The sequence below is a fragment of the Lolium rigidum genome, chromosome 3 (genome assembly GCF_022539505.1).
Source record: "Lolium rigidum isolate FL_2022 chromosome 3, APGP_CSIRO_Lrig_0.1, whole genome shotgun sequence".
Taxonomy (NCBI): Eukaryota; Viridiplantae; Streptophyta; class Magnoliopsida; order Poales; family Poaceae; genus Lolium; species Lolium rigidum.
The window spans coordinates 247,564,660-247,589,125 of record NC_061510.1 but is presented as its reverse complement, the minus strand read 5'-3'; the positions used below and the strand labels follow the sequence as shown (position 1 = coordinate 247,589,125).

Below are 24,466 nucleotides of genomic sequence, written 5' to 3'. Positions count from 1 at the left end.
GACTTTATAATTTCCACGGATGAATTGGTATTTTCTCCGAGATGACCTATCCTGATTTGTAGTATTTGCATGCTTGCATATAAAGTCCCTGGGTATGTCTGACACTCCTACGTGGCGGCTCACGATGAAGACACGCGAGGTAGCACGCCTCACGATGGGACAAGTTGGTGTTCGCTCTCTACGGCGTTTCGACTGTGAGATAAATCCAAGCATCGAATCACAGTGGGCCGTGCAAGGACACATGTGCAACACCTGTAAGTAGAATTTCCCTTCAACTTATACTTCCTCTATTCCAAATTAATTGACGCAGCTTCTTTTTCATCTAAATGAGTGAACCAATCTACCAAAATGCGTGTATCTAGACAACCAAAACTGTGTCAACTAATTTTTAATTAAGATAATAAATCAATAATACAGATAAACGCAATGTTTTTTCATAATAATGTATTCAAAGCCCAAGTGTACCACGAGACCGGGTGTACAAGAACTGTAGCACCCAGCTCATTTTGCTCAACTGCGGCCCACTATCAAAAGAAGAAAAAAAAAAAAAGGAAAAAGGCTTCATCCTTCCTCCACGTTCTTCTTCCCCTTGTCTTTCTTGCCCCAGGGGAAAGGAAAACAAAAGGCGAGAGCTTCCTCCGCTAGTCCGCTGCGAAGGGAAGGAAGGAGATAGCAGGGGCACGAGCGCAGCCAAAGCCATGGATGCTTCAGGTGTCAACCCGAGGCTGCTGGCGCTCATCGAGGTAACTACCATCTACCGCCCTTAAACCTAGACCCGAACCCTAAACCTACACCGCTGTCCCCTGTTCTTGATTCCTGGCAGTGCCCGTCGGCGCATCAGGGCGTTGGTTCGCAGTGCGGCCTTCTTGTTATGTTTTTGCGATGTAATCGTCCAGAGAAAACGGATGATCTGGCGATCCCTTCACCCCCTTTGTGCTTAATTTTGCGCTCAGATTTGGTACCGATTTGCTGGGGATGTGAAACCCGCGCCGACTGTTTCTCATTGTTCAGCAGATTCTCTCTGCGTACTATAATTTCTTGACAAAGAAAGCAGAAAAAAAGTAACTAAAATTTGGGGGGAATAGTGATCCTGAATTTGGGGTTTGGATATGTGCTGCAGGTTACAATTGAGGTTGAATTCTGCATTACAGATTGTAGGTCCGGTTAGTAACTGAATGCTGTTCAAGAGGCAATTGAGTGGATGTACCCATCCCACCCCACCCCACAAAGTGATCTCCTTGTTCTCATAGATTGAAGCTAGGCTGGTTCAGTTGCTCAGAAGATCCCAAATCTTTTGTAGAACTGGAGGCATAGGAAGCTTCTGGCAGTAGATTTTACCCAATTCCTTTTGTATAAGAACTACTCAGAACCCTGACCCTAAACTATAGTAGAGGGATCTTTTAGGTTTCACGAAACACCTGACTGATCAGGTCAATTAATTGTTTATATTTTTGTCTTTGTAAGGCTAGATATCCTTTACTTGGAGGGTTTCAAACACCTAGCACGAGGAGGCTCGAAGGTCATTGGTATTCTGGCAACCTGTATTTAATGATTATATATGTTTTCATTAGGTAGTCATTGAAATTAGAAAAGCTTTGAACACCAAGTGCATCTGTAATTATCCAATGGGGCTATCTTGTTGCATTTTGCAAATCTATAATCACTTATGTCCTGTCTTGAGATATATTGATGTATATTATTTCCTGGGAAACCATGATACTTAACTCCAACTGATCTACAACCAGAATTCCTTGTGGCTATAAGATGGAAACTTGTATTATTTTGCCATGTGAAACAGTTGCGAGATTTGTAGTAGCATTGGACTTTGCATGATACAATCAAATTCGTTAAAAGGTGACAAAGTTAACTTCTGATATTCCGCAAGCTTTTTATCCAGAACTACCGTATATAAGCAGCTAACCTCATACAGAAAAAAAATGTGAGACATGCTGTGGGGACATTTGCTGTTGTGTCTGGCAAGCTTCGGTTCCTAGTCAATTATGTGCCAAGATATATATTTGATTAGAAATAGCATCATAGTACACAGTTGGCACTTGCAACCAAACTTAAGGGCATCTCCAGCGGCGCGACGCAAACGGACGCTGAGCGACCGTTTGTGTCCGCCATGACCGAAAATGCGTCGTGCACCCTCTCCAGCGGCGCGACGCAAAGTGACCGGGCCGTCCGCAGAGACGCAAACCTGGCCCAAATATGCGCCAGGTTTGCGTCTCGGCGGACGCTGCGCGGACGCGCAAAGTGACCGCTTGGTCCTGGCACGGGCCCGCCTGGCAGCGTCACAACTGCTTCGTCTTCGGCAGCATTACTTGCGGGCGGCGCGCCGCAGCCTTTGCAGGGCCGCGTTAATGGCGTGCCTCGGCTTCCGCGAGCGTGCGCAGCTAGTAGACGTGCGCAGCTAGCAGACGCAGCGTCGATGCGTCTTCTCCGCCAGTACTGGCAGCGAGGCGTCGTTTCGGCTGCCTCGCGTGCCGCGCGTAGTAATGGCGATGCCCCGCGTGGCGCGGCCGTCGCCCTGCCTCCGACCTATATAAACAGGGCGCCAGCATCTCATCTCCTCCGCACTAAACCCTAGCCGCCGCTGCCGTAGCGCCACTCAGTAGATCCACCATGAGCAGCGCCGGGTGCGGCCAGGCTGCCGCGCCTCCACCTCCACCTTCACCTCCCACTCCACCTCCCCCGGCCTCGAGCTCCGACGACGGGTTCGACTCCGACGACAAGCACCGACCTCCTCCACCCGGTCGGGGACGCCGCGGACCTGGCTGAAGCGGAAAAGGAAGCGAGAGGAGGAGCGGGCGGCCCATGCGGCTGTCGACGCCGAGCTGGAACAGCGCGGCTGGCGGCCGCCGGCCGCAGCCGAGGACTCGACTCGGAGATTTCATGGTCATCCGATGACCCCGATGCGCCGACGCCGGAGGAGAAGGCGGCGGAGCAGCGGGCCCTCGTCGAGTCTTTCGAGACGCTCAAGGACGAGGCCGCCAACGCGAGGCCGGAGCGAGCACCGCAAGAGGACGCGGCGGCGCACCGAGCCATAGCGGCCGCGCGGGAGGCGGCGGAGAAGCGAGGCCACGGAGCGACGCAACGACGGTGCCGGCCCGTCGAGAACCAAGTAGTCTAGGTCTTGTATAGTTTTTATGTACTTTCTATGTTTGGTTTTCATATGAATCAATCGCTCGTGGTAGAAAACCAAAGGAATTGTATGAAGATCAAACTATGTTGCAATTCAAAAATGGGTCGCCCCGGTGGGAGCACACCCAGACGCAAACGGACGCGCGGTCAAAATATGTCCGCTGGGCGACGCAAACGGACGCTGCCGACCACTTTTGGGCGTCCGAAATGCGTCGCGCCGCTGGAGATGCCCTAAGTGGAAAACTAGTGGATCACATGGACATGGTTGAATTTGAAGCAAACCATTATACTGCATCAAGTATTTTAATCTAGCATGCTCTAGGGACCCTCATTATGAATTTCAGAAGTAGGAAATGGGCAGAAGTTGAGTTGCTTGTGCTATGTATGCTCATTAAATTGTGTTAACAGTACTTGTGTCTCCTCCCCTTTCTCTCCATCTGAAGGACTAGACAGTTAAGCAATATCTCAGTTGTCTATTAGAGTAGAGTCCTTGCACATCCACAGCATTTACGACTAAGATTTGTGTATTTAGCTTCTCTTTCAAAATCTCTTATGTAAACAGTCTGCTATGATGTACTTCAGCAGGAATCTCATCACCACATGCATTTTCTCTCTCTGCAGGAGGAGAAGAGGAAGGTCATAGCAAACGAGATCATAGCAAAGCTGACTGACACTTGCTGGGACAAATGCATCACCGGAAGCATTGGGAGCAGCTTCAGCAACAGCGAAGTGTCTTGCCTGTCCAACTGCGCAGCACGCTTTGCGGAACTTAAGATGCACATCATGCAACAGTTTCAAAAGCGATAAGCCATAGCTAGATTTAGAATAGGTCTTCCACTGTGCCGGAACTCAGAGTCTACTAGAGCTGATGATATAAACCGGAGCCAGGCGTCCCTTGCCAGAACATGAATAATTTTGTTATGCCTTTAGCTGCTGGATTATCTTTAGTGAAATGATCCGACAGAGATTGATTCTATTGCTATGTCTTTTGCTGCGGCAAGGTTATTGAATAAAATGTGATCTTGAGGTGAAATGAGTTGGTCATGTTGCAGTGAAATGAGGTGAAATGAGTGTGGCATTAGCATGATGATTTAGTAACTTAAACAATACTAATGTAATATACACAGCTCCGTTAGCTCTTGCAGTAGGGAAATGCAGGATTCATAAAAGATCACCTAAAGGCTCTCCCAATTGAGATAGAAGAATAGACAATCGAAGATAGAAATTACTCCCAAAAAAAAGTCGAAGATAGAAACTGCAAAGAGAAAAAAAAAACTTTTGTCTGAGCCCAGGTTCGAACTGGGGACCTTTAGTGTGTGAGACTAACGTGATAACCAACTACACCATCCAGACTTGCTGTACAATTTGATAAGCTAAAACTTTTAGATTTAGGTCAATGCCTTTAATCGTCCTTGCGACTTTACATATCAGAACGATCAGAAATTTGGAAGTGGAGATGTTTGCACCGCTGTATGACAGAGATGTACCGATTGGACTGGGACAGAGAACATGTGAACGAACAAGAGTCTACAGCACATTCTGATGTACATGACAGATCACCAAAAGTCTCCACATGAGCAGCAGCCATCTCTGAAGTGATGGAACCGGGTACGGTCTCTCATGATGATCTCCCTTCCATACAGCCGGGAGACGAGCTTGGTGCTCTCGTGACAATCACTGCACACCCGGAGGTTCTTGATGATCCTGATGGGCGCACCTGGAGGGGAGGCGATCAGAGCGAATGCAATGGCGAGCCTCTCGCTGTGATAGGACAGAGCGTCTGCCTTGTCCTCCTCCTCGACATTGAAGAGCACCGCCGTGGTGCTCGGGCGGTGCCCGCATTCGTTTAATCTGGCCTCGATCTCTTGAACCATGGCATATATCTCCCTTGACGCAGGGTGTGTCTTGTCTCCCATCAAGAACTCATGGAGAGCACCATCGATGTCAAGGAGGCTTGACCCGGGGCTCTTGTCAATGCCCATGGCCTTCATCTCCTTCCTCGCCTTCTTGGCGTCCTCCCATAGTCTCATTCTTGCGTAGAAGTTGGACATGAGGACATAATTTCCACTCTGCTCTGGCTCAACCCGCATCAGCTCTTCGATCATCCTCTCCCCAAGCTCTAGCTTGCCATGAATCCCACAAGCCCGTATCAGAGACCTGTACATCGCAGCATTTGGCGGAATGTCCATCCCTCGGATAATCTTCTCAGCATCTTCGAGCCGACCAGCTCTTCCCAGTATATCAACCATGCATCCGTAATGCTCAATCCTCGGTGCGACCCCAAACTGAACCTCCATTTTGTCGAAGAGCCATTGCCCTTCATCCACCAACCCAGCGTGGGCACACGCGCACATCACCGCCAGCACCGTAACGCTATCAACCAGGAAGCCTTGGGCACACATCCTTTCAAACAAGGTGAGGGCAGCACGGCCATGCCCATGGAATGCCAAACCCTGGAGCATGGCGTTGTAGCAGCGTGTGTCCATGTCGTCGTCAACGCTAGCGAATACCTGCTCGGCCAGGTCCATTCTCCCGCACCTGGTGTACATCTCGACAAGTGCGGTGGCCACGAAGCAGTTCACGGCGAGCCTGCGCCTGAGAAGATAAGCGTGCGCCCACAGGCCGTGCCCGAGAGCGCCGAGCTCCCCGCACACGCTGATGACGGCGACGAGGGTGATCTCATTTGGCCGCTGGACTGTCGATAACACCACCATGCGCCCAAACATATCAAGAATCTCCGCGGCCTCGTCGGTGGCCCGGCGGCGCGCGTAGACGGTGAGCAGCGCGTTCCAGGCCGGCAGGTCTGGCTCGACGATCCTGTCGAACACCCGGCGGCAGGACACGATTCTGCCGCAGCGCGCGAAGGCGTCCAGCAGCGCGGCCCCCAGTACGCGGTCGCGGGATGCCGCCCCGGCGCCGAGGAATTTGATCGAATGGGTGGCGAGCGCGAGCGCTGCGCGGGGCGGGGAGGCGCGGAGGAGGGCCGGATAGGTGAACTCGTTGGGGCGGAGGAGCGCGGGTGAGGCGGCGCCGCCGAGGAAGAGGACGCAGTAGAGAGGGAGCGCCGAGGGGAGGTGCGCGAGGAGGAGGGAGTTGGCGAGGAAAGCAGTGGGTGGCAGCGGGGAGCAGAGGAGGAGCTGGAGGCGGTGGGAGAGGGAGGGAATGGAGGACGAGGCGAGGCGGAGGAGGACGGCGAAGTTGGGGGAGTGGTGAGCGAGGCCGGTGGTGAGGAGCAGTGCGTGGAGCTGCCCGAAGACGCGCGGCGCGGCGCGGCGGAGGCGGCGGAGCGCCGGCAGTGGGTCGGCGGCGAGATTGTGGCGGGAGGGAGCCGCGTCTGGGCTCATTTGCGTCATGGGCTGATTGGAAATCATTTGCCTTTATGGGCTTAAGTAAAATCAAAATATTGGGCCGTCTTGAACTACATGCACAGTTGTCATACAGTATACAGTATTAAAAAAAGTAAACCAGATGCACATTCGTCTACGAGTGCCAGGAACAGGACACATCTATAATATCTAAATAGGAGCAACCCACTAAAATGAATTCTCTCAACATGCAAGCATGCCACATCACCTAAGGTCCACATCAGATATGTTCTATCAGTTTCATTTGGTTTCAGATTAGTTTTCTTCCACGTCGGTCCGTTTCAATATAGTCATTTGGTCATCAAACGAACGCCTTCTTTGTACCATGCAGGCCACTACTTCATCGCAGCCCATATTATCGCTCCATCCCACAAGTCTACTGCAGTTTCTTCAACTTCTCATGTTGCCACCGTTTGTCTTCTCGAGCAATTTTTCGACGGCCGAAGCCTATCGGATCTCATCGCCCTCTTTTTTTGCCACTGCTGATTTATGTTTCCTCTTCCCTTATCAGCCCCATGATGACGCATTCGCTTCCACTCCCCACGATCTCCGCTAGAATCGGGAACCGATGGAGGCATCCCACGAGTCTCGCGCAGAATTTCACCCTTTTAAACGCCTGCACCGTCATCTTCCTCTCGTCTCTTGACGGTTACATGCCACTTCTCTATCATGGTTATCAGGCCCCTGTGGATCCTCCGATTTCTCCTCCCAAATCTATGTAATTATGGGAGCGAATATAGAGGATGTTGCACTGTTCTCGTGTACTCGAATTTTCTGCGTCGATTTGGAGTTGCCCAGGGTATAACCCCTTAGTTTATTCTCTCTTTTTCTTCTTTGTTCGTATGTTCGGATGGGCAATATTTACCCAAGGATCAAAGTCAGTGCTCTAGCCATCCTTTATATTTCTTTACTGTGGAATAATCTAGCATATCTAAGTAATGTTTCCGTTTTATTTTTTACTGCAGGCAATGAGCGACAAAACTCGTGATATCATGTACAGGATCATGCACAAGGGCGACCTGCATTGCCTTGAGGATAGTTAAATCTAACGGTTCTCTTGATACTAAAAATTGAGAGTTCTCCTACCGGAGCTTTATTCTGTTCCATCTCTTGGTAAAAATAGTGCTCATGAAATTTGCATGGTTGACAGGTTGAGGATTTCTCAACTCTGTTCCACCTCCCTTCTTCGAGTTCATGCTCTGGAGGGATATCAGAAACTTTCTCTGATCTCGATCAATGGACTTATGTATGGAACATATGCTCTTTTGGTGCGAAGAAAGACTACAAATAGGTGACGTGCGCCTCTCAACTCACGTGCTCAACCACATGTAATTTTTGGCACCTCTCTCATGGTAGCATCAATACCCAAAAGTTCCTCCACCAAGATTAGAAATTTATAATCTAGCCTTCTATCATGATCATGCCGGGGAATACAATTGTACCTTTTCTAGGATTGTTGATTTGCCCAGAATCCTGCAATGCTTGGATTTCCTCTACAGTAACATTAAAATTATATGAGCAGAAAAATCTTTGAAAATATACTTCTAAGGATTGACTGATGGAGAATTCAAGTCAGAACACGTAAAACTGAATTCAGAGGTCCGAAATCTCGGGGACTTATTTCCATGTCAACCTTCAGATTAAATATATGTCATATAATTGTTTAAAGAAAATATACCAGGTTTATTCTCAAGAAGTTGTTTATTCTGTTTTTTTCTCAATATCTCCAAGTAACCTATTTCTATATTCTAATGTAGCAATGCATTTCTCTGGTGGTTTGTACCAACGTATCATAATAATTATATTGTACCAACATATGCAGAAGAATAGAGGATGTACAGTGAACTTATTTTATCTTAGTATGAACGAGCTGACCAAAAGAGCACCCATATCATCAAGTTTATCACATTACTGTAAACAACAATGTGCATACATCATACTACATACTACTTATTTCAACTGCTACATGGTGTTTTATTTAAACCACGTATTCCCGCAGCAAAGCGCGGGAAATCATCTAGTTGGGTAAAAGCACAAGAACTTGATAATAATATAAATTCGCAAAAAATGGGTAATTATAGAATTATTTACATGCTGAAAAACATTGCATTTTCCATGTTGGCTACTAATCAATCTGAATTGGTCCAAAGATTGTAGATAGAGGGGATCACTAAATGATCAAGGTTGTGGGAGAAAAAGATGATAGCAGTAAAACTACTCATCTCTGAACTTTTGTCGGAAAGTTTCTAGTCCTGGAGAGATCAGGCTGCAGAACGAAAGAGATGGAGAGATTGGCGGAATACGATGGATGTTGTATCGAGCCTCTCGGGCGAGTGTATATAGGGGTACAAGTCTTGAGAGCCAAGAAGGCTATCTTAGAGATAGCAGATGATTACAAATCATATACTACCAAATACACATATACCAAATATATATCTAACACTCACCCGCAGTCATAGTGGTAGTGACGTGAACAATGAAAGCGTCACAGACGGTCAGACTGGAGAGAAACCGAAGGTATGAACCAACGGGCTGACACTCCCCCGCACTCGTAGCAGGAGCGTCGTGGACGATGTCGCGTCGCGGATGTTTGGACTGTAGAGGAAGCCGAGGTGCTCGTGCGAGGTGGTAGCCCTTGTGCCGATGTCGAGGTAGCCGAGAGCGTGGGTGCTGCAACCTTGGTCGGGGTAGCCACGCGAGGGGATGCCGTGGTCGATGTCGTGGTCGGGTGCCGGTGTCGATGTAGCCGCACACGAAGCCGCAAGCGCATAGTGCGCGAGGAGAGTGACAGAGACGCGTCGAGGCAGTCGTCGAAGAGGGTGTCGATGCCGAGGTCGATGCAGTTTGAGCCGTCGAGGACGAGGTGCTGCCCTAGTTTTACCAGAACTAGGTGCACGTCGGGGATGAAGGCATACTCCGGTTTTGCCAGAACCGAGTACGCAGAGACGAAGTCGATGAAGGCGAGGCGTCGATCCGAGCTTGCCAGGTCCGGGGACGCGTCGGGGACGAAGGCACGGGCCGGTGTTGCCAATACCGGGCTTGCGAGAGTAGGGAACATCATGGACCATGCACCAGTGTCAGGGGGACCAGCAGAGGAGGCCTCCAGAGCAGTGGCGAGACACAGAGCGGCGAATACGGAGAGGTGCCGATGCAGTCCACGGTTGTCGGAGTAGATGAAGTAGTCGGGGACGAGACGATGATGCTGGCGACGAGGTCGTGGTGGACGGAGACGTAGAACGGCGAAACCAGCGGCGGCTAGGAGTGGCCATGCTGGATGCCTAGACTGTAGAGGTGGTCGGCGAGGCCTGCAACCACCAGAAGTGGTCATGCAGGTTACCTGTGGAGGTGCGGTGGCGGTACTCGAAGTAGGCGAGGAAGAACCCAACGTCTTGACGTAGACCTTGCGCTGACGGTGGCGAACTGCGCCGATGGGGCGGTGCGGTAGTAGCCTGGAATGTCGGTGCTCGGGGGACGGTGAAGTAGACTGCATGCAGTGACGTCACGGCCCGAGGGGCCGGCGTAGCTGCAGGGCGCGAGTCAGTGCAGCGGCGGGAGGCCACCAGCGGCGTACACGCCTGGAAGGCGCGTCGGAGGCCAGTGGCGTGGACCAAAGGCGGCGGCGCTGCGGCCCGAAGGGCGACGGAGCGACAACCCGTAGCTCGATCGGTGGTAGGCGCGTGCTCGGGGACGTGCTTGGCGGAGACGTGCGCGCGGTCGGTTGATCAGACCGATGGCAGAGCTGTAAGCGCCATAGCATGGACGACGCGCAGATCAGAGTCGATGGCGGCGTTGTCGATGTAGTCCCGGTCAATGGTGACAAAGACGGACTAGCATTGGAGACCATGCGAGCAAGAACAGCCTGTTGCGATGCACGTAGGGGCGTCCCGTGTGCGGCGCGTGCGGCTGTGCCGTGCGGTTGATGGCCGGTGTTGGTCGATGCCGTTGTCGGAATAGAGCCGCACGGTGGACGACGGCGATGGGCGACTCAATCCGATCTATGATTGGTAAACCAAAAAAGAAAAACGCCGATCGAGCGACCGGCGGACAAAAAAGAAAACCGATCTAAAGATCGGAAAAAAGGACGTGGGGCAGCCAATTGACCGATCGGCGGATGAACCCTCGTACGGGTTGCGCGGCCCCCGGAGTAGATCATGGAGATCGACCTCCCCGGGGGCGGCGCGGCACGGAAACTTTGCGGCGGCTAGGTAAGGAGCGTGCCGCTATGATACCATGTAGAACGATAGAGAGGGAGAGATTGGCGGAATATGATGGATGTTGTACTGAACCTCTCGCGCGAGTATATATAGGGGTACAAGTTTTGGGAGCCAAGAAGGCTACCCTAGAGATAAAGTAGGAGATGACTACAAATCATATACTACTAAATACACATATAGCAAATATATCTCTAACACAGGCGATATTGCTTTGAGATTCGTCCATGATTCATGAAAATAAACAAATGTGCATCTTCCAAGATTCATGGCAAGAACTCCATTTTGATCTTCAGTTTCGAGGGAATTAGCTCACATCGCTCAAAAGATTCAAGAATTAGAAAACGATTTTTTTATCCAGAGGCTGAATGCAAACGGTGAGAATGATTCAGAAAAGAGCTGCTCTCAGTGGGATGTACGGCAGGCTACATTAGAAGCAAGAGTTAAGGGGAAAACTTACAGAAGATTTGTTACTGACGGATATTTCTATTTAGAAGCAGGTTTCTAAATATGAAAGCAATTCGGATGTCTCCGTTGAACAGTTATCACAGATCCAACTTGCTAGAGAGTAGAAACTTGGCATTTCATCTTAATCAAATAGCACAAGTACCCAATTACACAGCTCAAGCGGGAGATCGTGCAAAGAATTTGTTGACTGAACGACTAAGTTCCTCAACCCTATGTTGACTGAACGACGTGCAAAGAAAGAGCAGCACAAGAACTAGGCGTGAAATTACATGGATGATAACCAAATGCGAAATGTGCATCCTCGCAAGGACTGCAGATGAGCATCGAATTAGCTCCCTTCCTTGGCAAGCTCTACCTCCTCATTTGTAGTTTTGGTCTTCATTTCCATTTGCGTCTGCTCAACGCTCTCAGCATCTTCCATTCTGCTTGTTTCATCATTCACCTCGCAAGATCCAGTGGAGCTCAGCTGCGCTGGCTCTTCCTCTTTGCTGGAGTGAAAGATGCTGCTTCCCTCGTCTTCATCGGCTTGTTTGCTCACTTGGTGCCATTCTAGCCTTCTTAAGAAACCTTCTTCGATATCATTGAGCGACAGATCCTCGTCGTCACTGCTGTTGCTTATGTAAGGCAGACGAAATTCAAACGAGGCGTGCCTCCTGGACGAACCAATTAACTCTTCACTGTCCACTTTTAGTTGATTGGTCTTGCCAACACTGTTTGGACTTTCACTACTGTCATCACCATATTTCTCAGTCCCACTTTCATTGTCATCACCTTGATGGTCCTCATCAAGTTCATCGCATAAAGATGATGATGAAAATGTCGAATATGTTCCCTCATCATCCTCACGTTCTCTAAGTGTTTTGAGAACCAAGGTTTTGAGCAAGTTCATGACTTGAACGGCGTGCATCAGAGCAGTAAGAGGGTCTGACATCTGATTGCAAAACAAACAAAAATATGTTAGCAGTCATGTTAACAAAGAATCATGTCCGAGTAAGAGAGAAAATTAATACCTGTGTCATATTGGGTGCAAAAACCATGGCAATATTCCTGGCGTTCATCTTATTTGAGTCCTCTTCTTCGACTACATCGGCCATGAGCTCTACAACCCAGCTAAGAAGTGCAGCCTGTGTTAAAGGAAGAAGCTTCACGAGCTCGACACATTGTTCGTCTGTGTTGCAGTGAAGGACTTGCTCTGGTGAGAGGCTATCAAGCACACCTTCAGGTAGTTCCCTGAACCAGGCCTGATTCAAATTGCACAACATAATTACCATCTATGATTTTACCAATTGTGTGAAATTTCCAAAAACAAGTACAATTTGAAAACAAGGATCAGCTACATGTGTCAGGAAGTTGGTATTAATTATTTCTTCGGTATCCTAGTAGCATTTTATTGTGAGAAAGCTATTTAATTAGACAGTAAAGTAGAACATTTTTGGGCAGAAAAGAATTATCATACCACTGAACTGTACAGTCACGTCTAAAATGCGAATGTTTGTCTGAATTAGAGTTCCAACATTTTATTTCACAATTCTCTTCACTACTGAATAATTCTAGTGATGTGTGAACAATGCAATGGTGCTTTATCATGGTTTTGGCGAAAACTAGAAAAGTCTGAGACAGAGATGTCATTTACAAATCTCGTTCATAGAGCATAATATTGGCACAATAGGATATAAAGTAAAAACATTTCCATTTCATAGCTAATTTTGTACAGTCTGGTTTTGTATTTCCTTGTGAATTTTCCACACATTTTTTATCTGTAATTAGCATCTGATTTTGTAATTTGCATAACAGAATATCAAGGTAAGAAGATGCTTTCATAGCAAAATTCTTCGAAGACGTCATTTGTTACCTTAATTAAACTAGCAAGGCAGTGCACGTCGATGTCATCAGGCACAACACCCCTGTTAAGCTGTTCTCTGACATGCTCCTCCTGGCTGTTCTCCGGAGTGATACGGAAGATGCCTTCTGCCTGCATATAATGGATGGAACCACAAAGATTGGTGAACAACATACTGCAGTTTAAAGCAACTTTCTTGGCTCGAATTGAAATGAAGTTTCAGGCAGCAAGGAGGAGAAGTAAGCCCAAAAAAAAAAATGGCAGTTGAGTATTACCTTGAGTCCATCTTGCGAGTAGAGCCTTTGTTGCATGAGCAGAAGGATCTTGGGGACCGAGTTCCCCTTGTCGTCGTAGCCGCACTGCATCGACTCCGGCGACACCCCGAAGACGCTCGCGCTGCAGGAAGGAAAGGAAAGCACGCATCTTTGATTTCCGTCCAACCCACATTTGAAAAAAAGAAACTGAATCCGAATTAGCTAGTTACCTGGCGCTGGGTACTTGGCATGGGATTTCGAGCTCGAACTCGACGGGGAGGCCGAGGAAGCCCTGGAGGCGGTCGAAGGTGACGTGCGCGACGTGGCGGACGTCGGTGGGCCAGCCGATGTCCATCCCCCAGGCCACGGACGGGTCGTCGGCGTCCGCCATCTGGCACGGCAGCGCGACCGACTTGCGCAGCGCGCTCAGCAGCAGCTCCAGCATCTGCCCCTGCTGCTGCTGCTGCTCCACCTTCTTCTCGCCCCCGCCTCCTCCGCCGCAGCCATTGCTGGAGGCGAGCAGCACCTCAGCCATGGCGACCTCCTAACCGTTGTGCTGTACGAGCAGTGGTGCTTGCTGGTTCTTGAGCTGAGCTGAGCTTAATCGGGGGCAGTGAGTGTGTGCGGTGTTACGATTTTAAATGCGTTCAGCGGGGGACCCTTTTGGCCTTGGCGATCTGGATTTTGAATTGGGGAGAAAGCACGTGGGGCCCGGAGCCCAGACAAGATCTCCAACGGCTGCCCGATTCAAATGCTGGGAAGCTCTGTAGCGCGCGATAGACACCACAGCGGTGCTTTTCCCCGCACAAGAAAAAGGATACGTGGCTAAATCCAAGTCAGCCGAGAATAACCTGCTTAGTTCTCGATTAAGTGATGCCATTTTCATAATTTTATATTACTGCATCTATCCATAAATAAATGTTTTAGACTTGTTCAGAAATTAGATAAATGCAAACACTATTTAATGTATACATACACGGAGATTCACTTTTAAACTTAGGAGCATCTGCCTCAGAATTTTTTAAAAAAATTCCAGAGGCTCCTATTTCTAGTGCCTTGGTCCCTATAAGAACGGGAACGGAACTAGCTACATGTAATCCCACCTTACATCATCTATTTTAATAACTCAATATATAAAATGATTTGTCGGTTATTTTTTAACCGCACTTTCATTATATTTAAACTAGTTGAATACGCGTGCGTTGCTACAGAATAAACAAAATACTTACTAATTTCAATTTAGCAATGTGTCTCAAACATAAGGCATGTGGTTTCCCTTCATACATGGCCAATATCAAATATATCTCCCTCTCTTTCCTCGTTGTTGGTCTTCGTATATTTCCTTAAACATTCTCTTCATATGCCTCCGCCTCAACATTTTATCGCTTCAGAGGTCCATCATTTCACTTTACATCGCTTGCGCTTTCTGAAATTTAGCAAATCTATGAAATGGTCCTCTAGCAAATCTATGAAATGGTCCTGAAGTGTTGTGAGAGATGGGGATGTATAGGGTTTATCTAGTTTATAAGTGACACGGTCTTCAGCTACCATGCGAGATGATGATGATGATGTATCAAATGTCTATCTTAGAAGCAATGTTAAGGAAATCGGTAATCGTTAACTGCTCGGTCGACTTGGGAGTAGCGATTAATCGGAATTCGGACGATTAACTGATTTAATCGGTCGGCTATTAATCGGTGCAACCTACATAAATTAGCACTTAAAACAATTTATATAATAAAAATAATAGTATATGAGCCTCTATATGTCTCTCCCTACTTCTCTAAAGCCTAAAATCCTAGAAAAATATTGTAAATCTACTTTATTGGGGAGGGGTAGCGCTCGTATTAGCGATATGCATTGAAAATATTGTAACTTTTTTGACCAAGTGTGGTAGTTAATCGGGAAAATACCTAGTAATCGGACTTTCGGACTGATTAATCGGGCTAAAGGATTAACACAAGAGATTAATGGTAATCGACACGGTCAAGCCCCTAGTAGTGATTAATCGGCCTAGTAATCGTTGAATCGGCCTAGTTTTTGAACATTGCTTAGAAGTAAAAGAAGCACGTGGTATAATGACAATGACAATATTTTATCACCTTTCAACCAGAACACGGATAATCGCTTTCCTGACTGCAAGAACCGTAAACAAAAGAAACAGTGTACTTCTAAGATTATCAAAATAAAAGCAAGAATTGATAAACTAAAGGCCGAGATGTGATAAAGAGTCATCAAACTGACAAGATGCAATCAACTACACAAATTCATAAAGCACTCCATTTTTATCCTCAAACTCTTGGCCTTTCCGCATGCCCTATTGAGAGTCGCCTCGCAAGTGCAGCTTCCACCCCTCTCTTTCTCCCTTTTCGGGCACGATCCAGACTGGTCTCAGTCTTTCCATCATAAATTACCGTCTTAATTCTACGTACTGAGTAATGGTTATCGTGTCAAATTCAAACTAGAACTTAAATTGTCTGTGGCGCATCCCGCACATTTGCAATCTAAGTTGTTTACGTCCTGTAGTAGATGAGCATACAGTGAAAAATAATAAATAATGCAAGCATATATTTCCTTGACTTGTGTAAAATTCTAGGTGCAGTTCTTGTCGTATATATATTGCAGGATAGAAAATTCCCATGGATGACCAGGTATCTCTGATTCATTTGCTATAAACTTTCAAGTCTGATGATGTATCACTGCTCTTGAATCTCCGCCTTTTGAAAATTGAGCTGATCTTGCTTATTTACATCACGAAGCTCAAGGGACACATGTAGATACCGACACATAACAGACGATATGTAATAATACTATGAAATAAACTGCAGTTGATCATCCGTTGTCGAGCTATTACCAACAATGTAGCTACTCTGAAGTCAACATATTAGATTAAGGTATTAATATTTGGATACGATGCATTTTTGTTTGTATGATATCTTTATTTGTCCATAAACACATAAAGATAGTACTACATTCTTTCTTTGATAAATTGGCACAAATCTTGGTTCTAAGAAGAGGGGATCGGATCCTCCTCCTCGTTGTCATCTGAATTATCGGATCCATCGGATTGATCTGAGTCAAGCTCATCCTCCACTCCATCCTCATCTTTCTCGTCCATCATGTTCTGCATCTGCTCTTCTTCTTCTTCCTCGCTATCAAACTCGGCACTACCATCATGACCATCAGCTGCATGGCTATTCTGTCCGGATTGGAAACTGATGCCTCCAGCATCATAAATTTGACTGCTCTGGCCTGGATGAAACTCACCCTCGCCTTCGTGGGAATTGACCTCCTTCGCCTCGGGAAGCATTAAGGCGATGGGGTGAGTTCCCATGCGCTCGCACGCTTGTAACCAGTGCACCCACTGAGAGGTCCGCTCAATCGGCTTCAACCGCTAGAATATTTGTGTACTTGAGCTGCTCCACAAAGCATGCACACCAACCGTGTATGCTTCGGGATTAAGCCTGAAATTCACGGTCAACCACTCCTTCGACTGACAAATCCGCCATGTTTTTGGGTTTCACAAATGGAACTCCTCATACTGAAACTCGTTCAGATCAGCTCCCATCGGAGTTGTTCGGACTGTGTCGTTACCGAAGTAAACAACGAATTTTACTATATCTGACATATCTGCTCACCTATACAAATTACAAACTCGTAAAAAAAAACTAGCACCTACCCACGTAAATAAATAAAAATACCAACGACAACCAACTATATAAATATTCTCTACCGGTACCTATATCAGTAAATAATCCGCCAAGCTAACGAACGCAACATGCATGATTATACCATCTAATATCAGGGATTAGGGTTTACCCTTAAAGCGTGCCAAACAGCCCGGTTGGCAGCCCAGCTCCTCCACCAGAAGCACCACCAAGCAGTAGCAGCACCACCACCACCATCAGCAGCTCCTCCTCCACCACCACCACCACCAGCTCCTCCTCCAACAACACCTCCACCAAAACGCCTAAAAAACTAACCCATCTATAGATCATGTGATTCTACATCATTTGGTGGTCAAACAACAACAAAATGTTGGACAAATCGATGTTAAATGAGAGAAAATGGAGGTGGAGCTGAGAGCAAACGAGAGAGAGAGAGAGAGGAGATGAACTGAGAGCGGAGGAGGAAGAAGAGAGCGTTGAGAGCGGAGGAGGAAGAAGAGAGCGTTGGCCACGGGCGATTTTTAAAGGGGTCGACTCGGGGTCAGGGAGCCCGATTCCCTGGCCTCGGGATTCTCCACCCCGATAGCGCGTGCGCCTGGCCAGCCGATAGCCCGACACGGCGGAATCGGCCCGCGCGTGGCCGACAGCCTGTACTCGGGGTCAGGGAGCCCGACTTTGCGCGGCAGGCCTAGATTCCCTGGAACTCCTGTTTTAGAACCCCGATTTTTGAGAATTGGGTTCGCGGATCCCGACGGTGTATTATTCCTATAAAAAGTGAAAAACAAGTATTATTTCTGGAATTAATAGAAAAGGTGTATTATGTAAAAAAAATCGCCTGCTCGACGACGTTCTACATTTTCTTGTGGCGCTGACGCCGGAGGTCGAGGCAGTAGAGCGTGGTGCCGGATGCCGGACGGCATGGCCGTGTCGCCGGAGTACCACTAGATAGACATGGACAAGGCTGCAAGAGCACGAGAATTACTACGGCGTTCGTATCCGTATGCTAACTGCGAGTATTAGGGCGCTATGATTATCCGCATTACGATTTTTTTTCCAGCCAAAAGGCACGAAGAGGAGGCGAAAGTTGCAGAAGCGTCGGATGTCTGCCACGCGTCCTCTCGGACAGATGGGCGCAGGATCAGGGTAGTCGAATACGAGTTCTAAACCTACTCAAACGCTTAGACAGGATGCACACAGATATGCCGAGGGCTGCCCTCAGTGTAGATCTCGCTACGCCGAGGGTCGGACGGGCAGACTGGCAACGCTACACCGAGGATCGGACGGGCAGGCTGGCTTGGCCGGGCCATACGCTGATGGCCCGACTTTTGGCTGTCGAAACGCCCTCGGGCGTATCGCACCATTCCTGCAGTGTTCCGGCGTTGTTCGATCGGGATTAATTGGTAATAACAGGGGTAAGATATGTTTCCATATATATGTATGTCGGATTGATTGCTTGACAGGGCTGGGGATATGGAAAGAGTCAATAAAGACCGAGATAGTTATGGTAGGGTAAAGATATGTCGTTTCTATCTCTATCCAGGTCGATCGTTATATATATCAGGTTCGATCGATCGAGGCAGCAGCAATCTATCCATCGTTTCCTTCGCAGCTTTCAACATATATATATTGTCTCGGTTGAAGGTGCGCGCCGAAGCAAATCATACAAGTGTTAATTAATCGATCGTGTGCGGAAGGTGCACCTACGGCATGGCTGCAGCTAAGGGACGAAGAAGATGCGTGGATGATTTTCCGGAGGACGTCGTCCACGAGGTCTTGTCCCGCGTGGGCAACGTCAAAGAACTCTTTATGTTGGCCGTGACATGCCGACGGTGGCTGCGCCGCTTCACCGACCCGGCCTTCCTCCGGGGAGTACTGTGTCCGGACCAGGGCGTGGAGCACCGCGCGCGTCTCCTCGGCTTCTTCTTCCAGCTGCAGGCGCGCTGTGAAAGGATAGTGAAGAAGAAGCAGCGCACCTCACCCACCTTCTTGCCGGCGCCGGGGTCGCCGCTTGGCCCAACCTTCTTGCCGGCGCCGGGGTCGCCGCTTGGCCCCACCCTCGCCTCCTTCAGCTACGCAGACGACGGCGCCTTCGACTACGCCGAGCCCCTGGCAGCGCGCCGAGGCATCGTCCTGATGCAGCTCGTCGCCCGCACCTTTGGAACCCACCTCTTCGGCCTCTGCAACCCTATCACCGCCGAACGCCACGTTCTCCCGCCTCTGGAGAACTCCGGCCACGAGTTAGCCTCTTCCGGCTACGCCATCGTCGCAGTCGCCGATAGTGACCCCGCCGATGGGACATTATTGCCTGGGCGCTTCGCCTTCTCGCAGCTGATCGTACTCACCAACCTAACTCACAATAACGTGTATCTCCACTCTTACTCCGCCGTGACGCGCAGCTGGAGCGCGCCCATCAAGTGCATGCACGGCCCCCGCTTCTTGCTGGCGGGTGAGAAATCGGCCGTCGTTCACCAGGGCGCGGCACACTGGCTGTTTATTAACCTTGCCGACAACCTGATGTACAAACTCAGCGTGGAGGTGGGCACAGTGCGCAAATTCTCCTTGGCAAAGCTCCCGGTCCGTGTCGGAGGCTCACCGCTCCTATGCGTCAGCAGAGACGGCAAACTTTCGGTCGCTTGCGTGTATCTCGTGCACGTGACGGTTTGGACGCAGCAGGAAGGCGGAAACGCGACGGCATGGGCATGGCTCCCCACCGTGATCAGAATTCCAGTGGCGGTGCCGAACCCAAACTATCCCCCGAGAGGGCAGCCCCGCGAGAAGTGGTTTGACTTCAACAAAGGATCAATGCTCGTGCTGTACAGGAGCAGCGGCGTCTTCGTCCTCAATCTTGAGAAGAAGGTGATGGAAAAGAAGATCATGGAAGATTGCTTGCTGCCCCGATTCAGTCATATAGTGGATGAGATCAAGTCTGTGGCGTACGAGATGGACTTGGTGGAGTTCTTTGTGCTCCAGCTTGGTGGTCTATGCAGAGGTATTGCAGACGCGCAGGCGGACACGTACGCCTTGGGGTAACTAGCTAGTCATGCAACCTGCACGGGGCTAGCTAATTAAGTTAATAAAATATTTTTATTTTTTCTATAATTATAGATCTTGATGGATGTAACCTTTTATTCAACGATGAGGTGGTTTTAGGTAAAATAATATTTATTATTTATGCACTTTGACATGTTACCTTTTTTAAAACCAAATTTTATGTTATTCATTTGGTTGGATGTCACTCATAGCTACTAAGATTCAAGGGTTTTGTGTGTGTAGTCTTTGGACTTTGAGTTACAATCGCTAGTAGTTTACCCAACATTTCTAGCTATGATTTATTTTGTATCTTATTAGCACGAAATATTTTTGCAATGTTTGATTTTTTAGGTCACATATTGTTTTTGTGACTTGCGTATGAGTAACGGTTAACAAAATTGTATTTAATAGGCGATATGTGATTGTGCATGTGTTTCTACACTTTAGGGAACCTACACTTTACTCGGCTTAAGAAGATCTCATTACTTATTTTCGGAATTGCTTGTCAATATATATATAAGGTTAATAACTCTAGGATTAACTATCCGTATAAAAGGACCTCATGTATTCAGTAGATCATGTGGGTCCATGTTTGAGTTGGGTTAAAATCACTTATATATTTTTAAATTTTTTTCAAATAGCAGTTCGCCTTTTTGATAAATTGGGGCCAAATTCACTGTAACCATATTATCACTTAACTCTTTTTAAGGGAGACTAAGAGAGAATTATTAATTATCTGTTCTACTCATTCTCACATACCTCCTGGTTTTAAGATCCCCTTAATTTTTTTTTTGAAACGAGGCAAAAGCTTTGCCTTTCATTGATATAGGAGAAAAGAGTTGACCCGTTTATGAGGAAAACTGGCCGAAAAACCGTACAACACGATACCACACGTCAGCCCCGAGGTTGCACTCCACACAGGTCGACGACCATCCAGGTCGACACCACACCTCGATGCAACAGGCGGAGGCGAAAGACCGGAGCCACCGCTCCAACTACCACGCCGGCCCCAAGACCGCGCCCCGCCTGGACGAAGACGAACACGCCTCCGCCGAACCACCAAAACCACTCCACAAGACCCCCTATCCGGTGGATGTCCAAAGCGAGGCCCCAAGAGGCAAAACGACACAAGAGCGCTGCCCACGCCCGATCCCGTGAGGGATCTAGGGTTTCCCCCGGAAAGCCCGGGCGGAGATCAAGAAACACCAGCTTCGACGTCGCCTTCAAGAAGGATGCGGCGCCCACTGATACGTCCATTTTGCATCACTATTTTGAATCATAATTTACTGTTATTCATTGATGTATTTCATATTTAGAGGTGATACTTATGTTATTTCACCTATTTTGCATGTTTCATGATTATTGGAGAATCGCTCACCGGAGTCAGGATTCTGCTGGAAAAAGCACCGTCAGAATGCAATATTTCGGAAGATCAACAATTGACGGCAATTACACTGAAGATCTTATTTCTCTAGAAGACGAAGCCAGCCAAAAGGAGGGACCGAGGAGGGCCGCCATAGCCCCCCCCCATAGGCCGGTGCGGGCCCTGCCCTGGCCACGCCGCCTGGTGGGGAGGGGGCCCACAGCCCCCTTCGGCCGCCTCTCTTTCGCGTACTTCTTCGCCCCGAAAACCTAAGCTCCAGAGGATAATCGGGAGGAGACACAGCCGCCTCTGCAGGGCGGAAAACACCAGAGAGAAAAGAGCTCTCCGGCAGGCTGAAATCCGCCGGGGAAATTCCCTCCCGGAGGGGGAAATCGACGCCATCGTCACCGCCATCGAGCTGGACTTCATTGAGATCATCATCACCATCATCTCCACCACCGTCACCGCCTTCTCCACCGCAGCACCTCGTAACATCTAGGGTTGAATCTTGATTGTTTGGTAGGGGAAACTCACCCGGTACTGATTACTCCTTGTTATTGATGCTATTGAGTGAAACCATTGAACCAAGTTTTATGTTCAGATTGTTATTCATCATCATATCACCTATGATCATGTTCCATATGATGTCTCGTGAGTAGTTCGTTTAGTTCTTGAGGACATGGGTGAAGTCTAAATGTTAGTAGTGAATTATGTTGGGTAATATTCAATGTTATGATATTTAAGTTGTGGTGTTATTCTTCTAGTGGTGTCATGTGAACGTCGACTACATGATACTTCACCTTTATGGGCCTAGGGGAATACATCTTGTATTCGTTTGCTAATTGTGGGGTTGCCGGAGTGACGAAACCTCGAACCCCGTTGGTATATCGATGCAGGAGGGATAACAGGATCTCAGAGTTTAAGGCTGTGGTTAGATTTATCTTAATTACTTTCTTATATTTGCGGATGCTTGCAAGGGGTATAATCACAAGTATGTATTAGTCCTAGGAAGGGCGGTGCATTAGCTTAGGTTCACCCACACAACACTTATCAAAACAATGAAGATTAATCAGTTATATGAAGCGAAAGCACTAGACTAAATTCCCGTGTGTCCTCAAGAACGTTTGGTCATTATAAGTAAACAAACCGGCTTGTCCTTTGTGCTAAAAAGGATTGGACCACTCGATGCAATTATTACTCTCGCATTTTACTTACTTGTACTTTATTCATCTGCTATATTAAAACCCCCGGAATACTTGTCTGTGAGCATTTACAGTGAATCCTTCATCGAAACTGCTTGTTGATACGTCCCAAACGTATCTATAATTTCTTATGTTCCATGCTACTTTTATGATGATACTCACATGTTTTATACACATTATAAGTCATATTTATGCATTTTCCGGCACTAACCTATTGACGAGATGCCGAAGAGCCAGTTGCTGTTTTCTGCTGTTTTTGGTTTCAGAAATCCTAGTAAGGAAATATTCTCGGAATTGGACGAAATCAACGCCCAGGGTCCTATTTTTGCACGAAGCTTCCAGAAGTCCGAGGGAGGGACGAAGTGGGGCCACGGGGCGCTGCCACACTAGGGCGGCGTGGCCAGCAAGGGGCCCGCGCGGCCCTGTTGTGTGGGGCCCCCGTGGCGCCTCTCGATCTGCCCTTCCGCCTACTTAAGGTCTTCGTCGCGAAACCCCCAGTACCGAGAGCCACGATACGGAAAACCTTCCAGAGACGCCGCCGCCGCCAATCCCATCTCGGGGGATTCAGGAGATCGCCTCCGGCACCCCGTCGGAGAGGGGAATCATCTCCCGGAGGTCTCTTCATCGCCATGATCGCCTCCGGATCGATGTGTGAGTAGTTCACCCCTGGACTATGGGTCCATAGCAGTAGCTAGATGGTCGTCTTCTCCTCATTGTGCTATCATGTTAGATCTTGTGAGCTGCCTATCATGCTCAAGGTCATCTATTTGTAATCCTTCATGTTGTGTTTGTTGGGATCCGATGAATATTGAATACTATGTCAAGTTGATTATCAATCTATCATATATGTTATTTATGTTCTTGCATGCTCTCCGTTGCTAGTAGAGGCTCTGGCCAAGTTGATACTTGTGACTCCAAGAGGGGGTATTTATGCTCGATAGTGGGTTCATGCCTCTGATACGTCCAATTTGCATCACTATTTTATATCATAATTTGCTGTTATTCATTGATATATTTCATATTTGGAGAGGATACTTATGTTATTTCATCTATTTTGCATGTTTCATGATTATTTGGGGATCGCGCACCGGAGCCGGGATTCTCGCTGGAAAAAGCATCGTCAGAACGCAATATTTCGGAAGATCAACAATTGATGGGAATTACACGAAAACTCCTATTTTTCCAGATGACGAAGGGAGCCAGAAGGGGAAGCTGAGCAGGGCCGCCATGGGCCCGCCTCACAGGCCGGCGCGGGCCCTGCCCTGGCCGCGCCGCCCTGTGAGGAGGGGGCCCACAGCCCCCTCTCGCCTCCTTTTCTTCGCGTACTCATTCGTCCCGAAAACCTAAGCCAGAGAGGTACGTCGCGAAGAGCCACGGCCGCCTCGCGGGGCGGAGAACACCGGAGAGAAAAGAGCTCTCCGAGCAGGCTGAGATCTGCCGGGAAATTCCCTCCCGGAGGGGGAAATCGACGCCATCGTCACCGCCATCGAGCTGGACATCATCTCCATCACCATCACCATCATCTTCATCATCATCACCGCCGTCTCCACCGCTGCACCTCGTCACCGCTGTAGCAATTTGGGTTTGATCTTGATTGTTTGATAGGGGAAACTCTCCCGGTGTTGATTTCTACTTGTTATTGATGCTATTGAGTGAAACCGTTGAACCAAGGTTTATGTTCAGATTGTTATTCATTATCATATCACCTCTGATCATGTTCCATATGATGTCTCGTGAGTAGTTCGTTTAGTTCTTGAGGACATGGGTGAAGTCTAAATGTTAGTAGTGAAGTATGGTTGAGTAATATTCAATGTTATGTTATTTAAGTTGTGGTGTTATTCTTCTAGTGGTGTCGTGTGAACGTCGACTACACGACACTTCACCTTTATGGGCCTAGGGGAATGCATCTTGTACTCGTTTG

The 24,466-nt window shown here is 48.2% G+C and overlaps 2 protein-coding genes and 1 non-coding gene across 3 annotated transcripts; 1 reads left to right on the top strand and 2 right to left on the bottom strand.

The window, feature by feature from the left end:
* Positions 1–598: 598 nt before the first annotated feature.
* On the top strand, positions 599–4,195 carry LOC124699268 (mitochondrial import inner membrane translocase subunit TIM8-like). Its single transcript, XM_047231595.1, has 2 exons — positions 599–743; positions 3,766–4,195. Exons 1-2 carry the CDS (start codon positions 699–701, stop codon positions 3,949–3,951), a joined length of 231 nt encoding a protein of 76 aa, XP_047087551.1. The 5' UTR covers positions 599–698; the 3' UTR covers positions 3,952–4,195.
* A 228-nt stretch (positions 4,196–4,423) lies between these two features.
* TRNAV-CAC lies at positions 4,424–4,497 on the bottom strand. Its single transcript has one exon. It is a non-coding gene; the product is annotated as a tRNA-Val (tRNA).
* Positions 4,498–11,516: 7,019 nt separating this feature from the next.
* On the bottom strand, positions 11,517–13,817 carry LOC124699267 (rho GTPase-activating protein 5-like). Its single transcript, XM_047231594.1, has 5 exons — positions 13,513–13,817; positions 13,304–13,424; positions 13,041–13,160; positions 12,199–12,429; positions 11,517–12,119 (listed from the first exon to the last, which is right to left on the bottom strand). The coding sequence occupies exons 1-5, from the start codon at positions 13,815–13,817 to the stop codon at positions 11,517–11,519; spliced, it is 1,380 nt and encodes a 459-aa protein (XP_047087550.1).
* Positions 13,818–24,466: the final 10,649 nt, after the last annotated feature.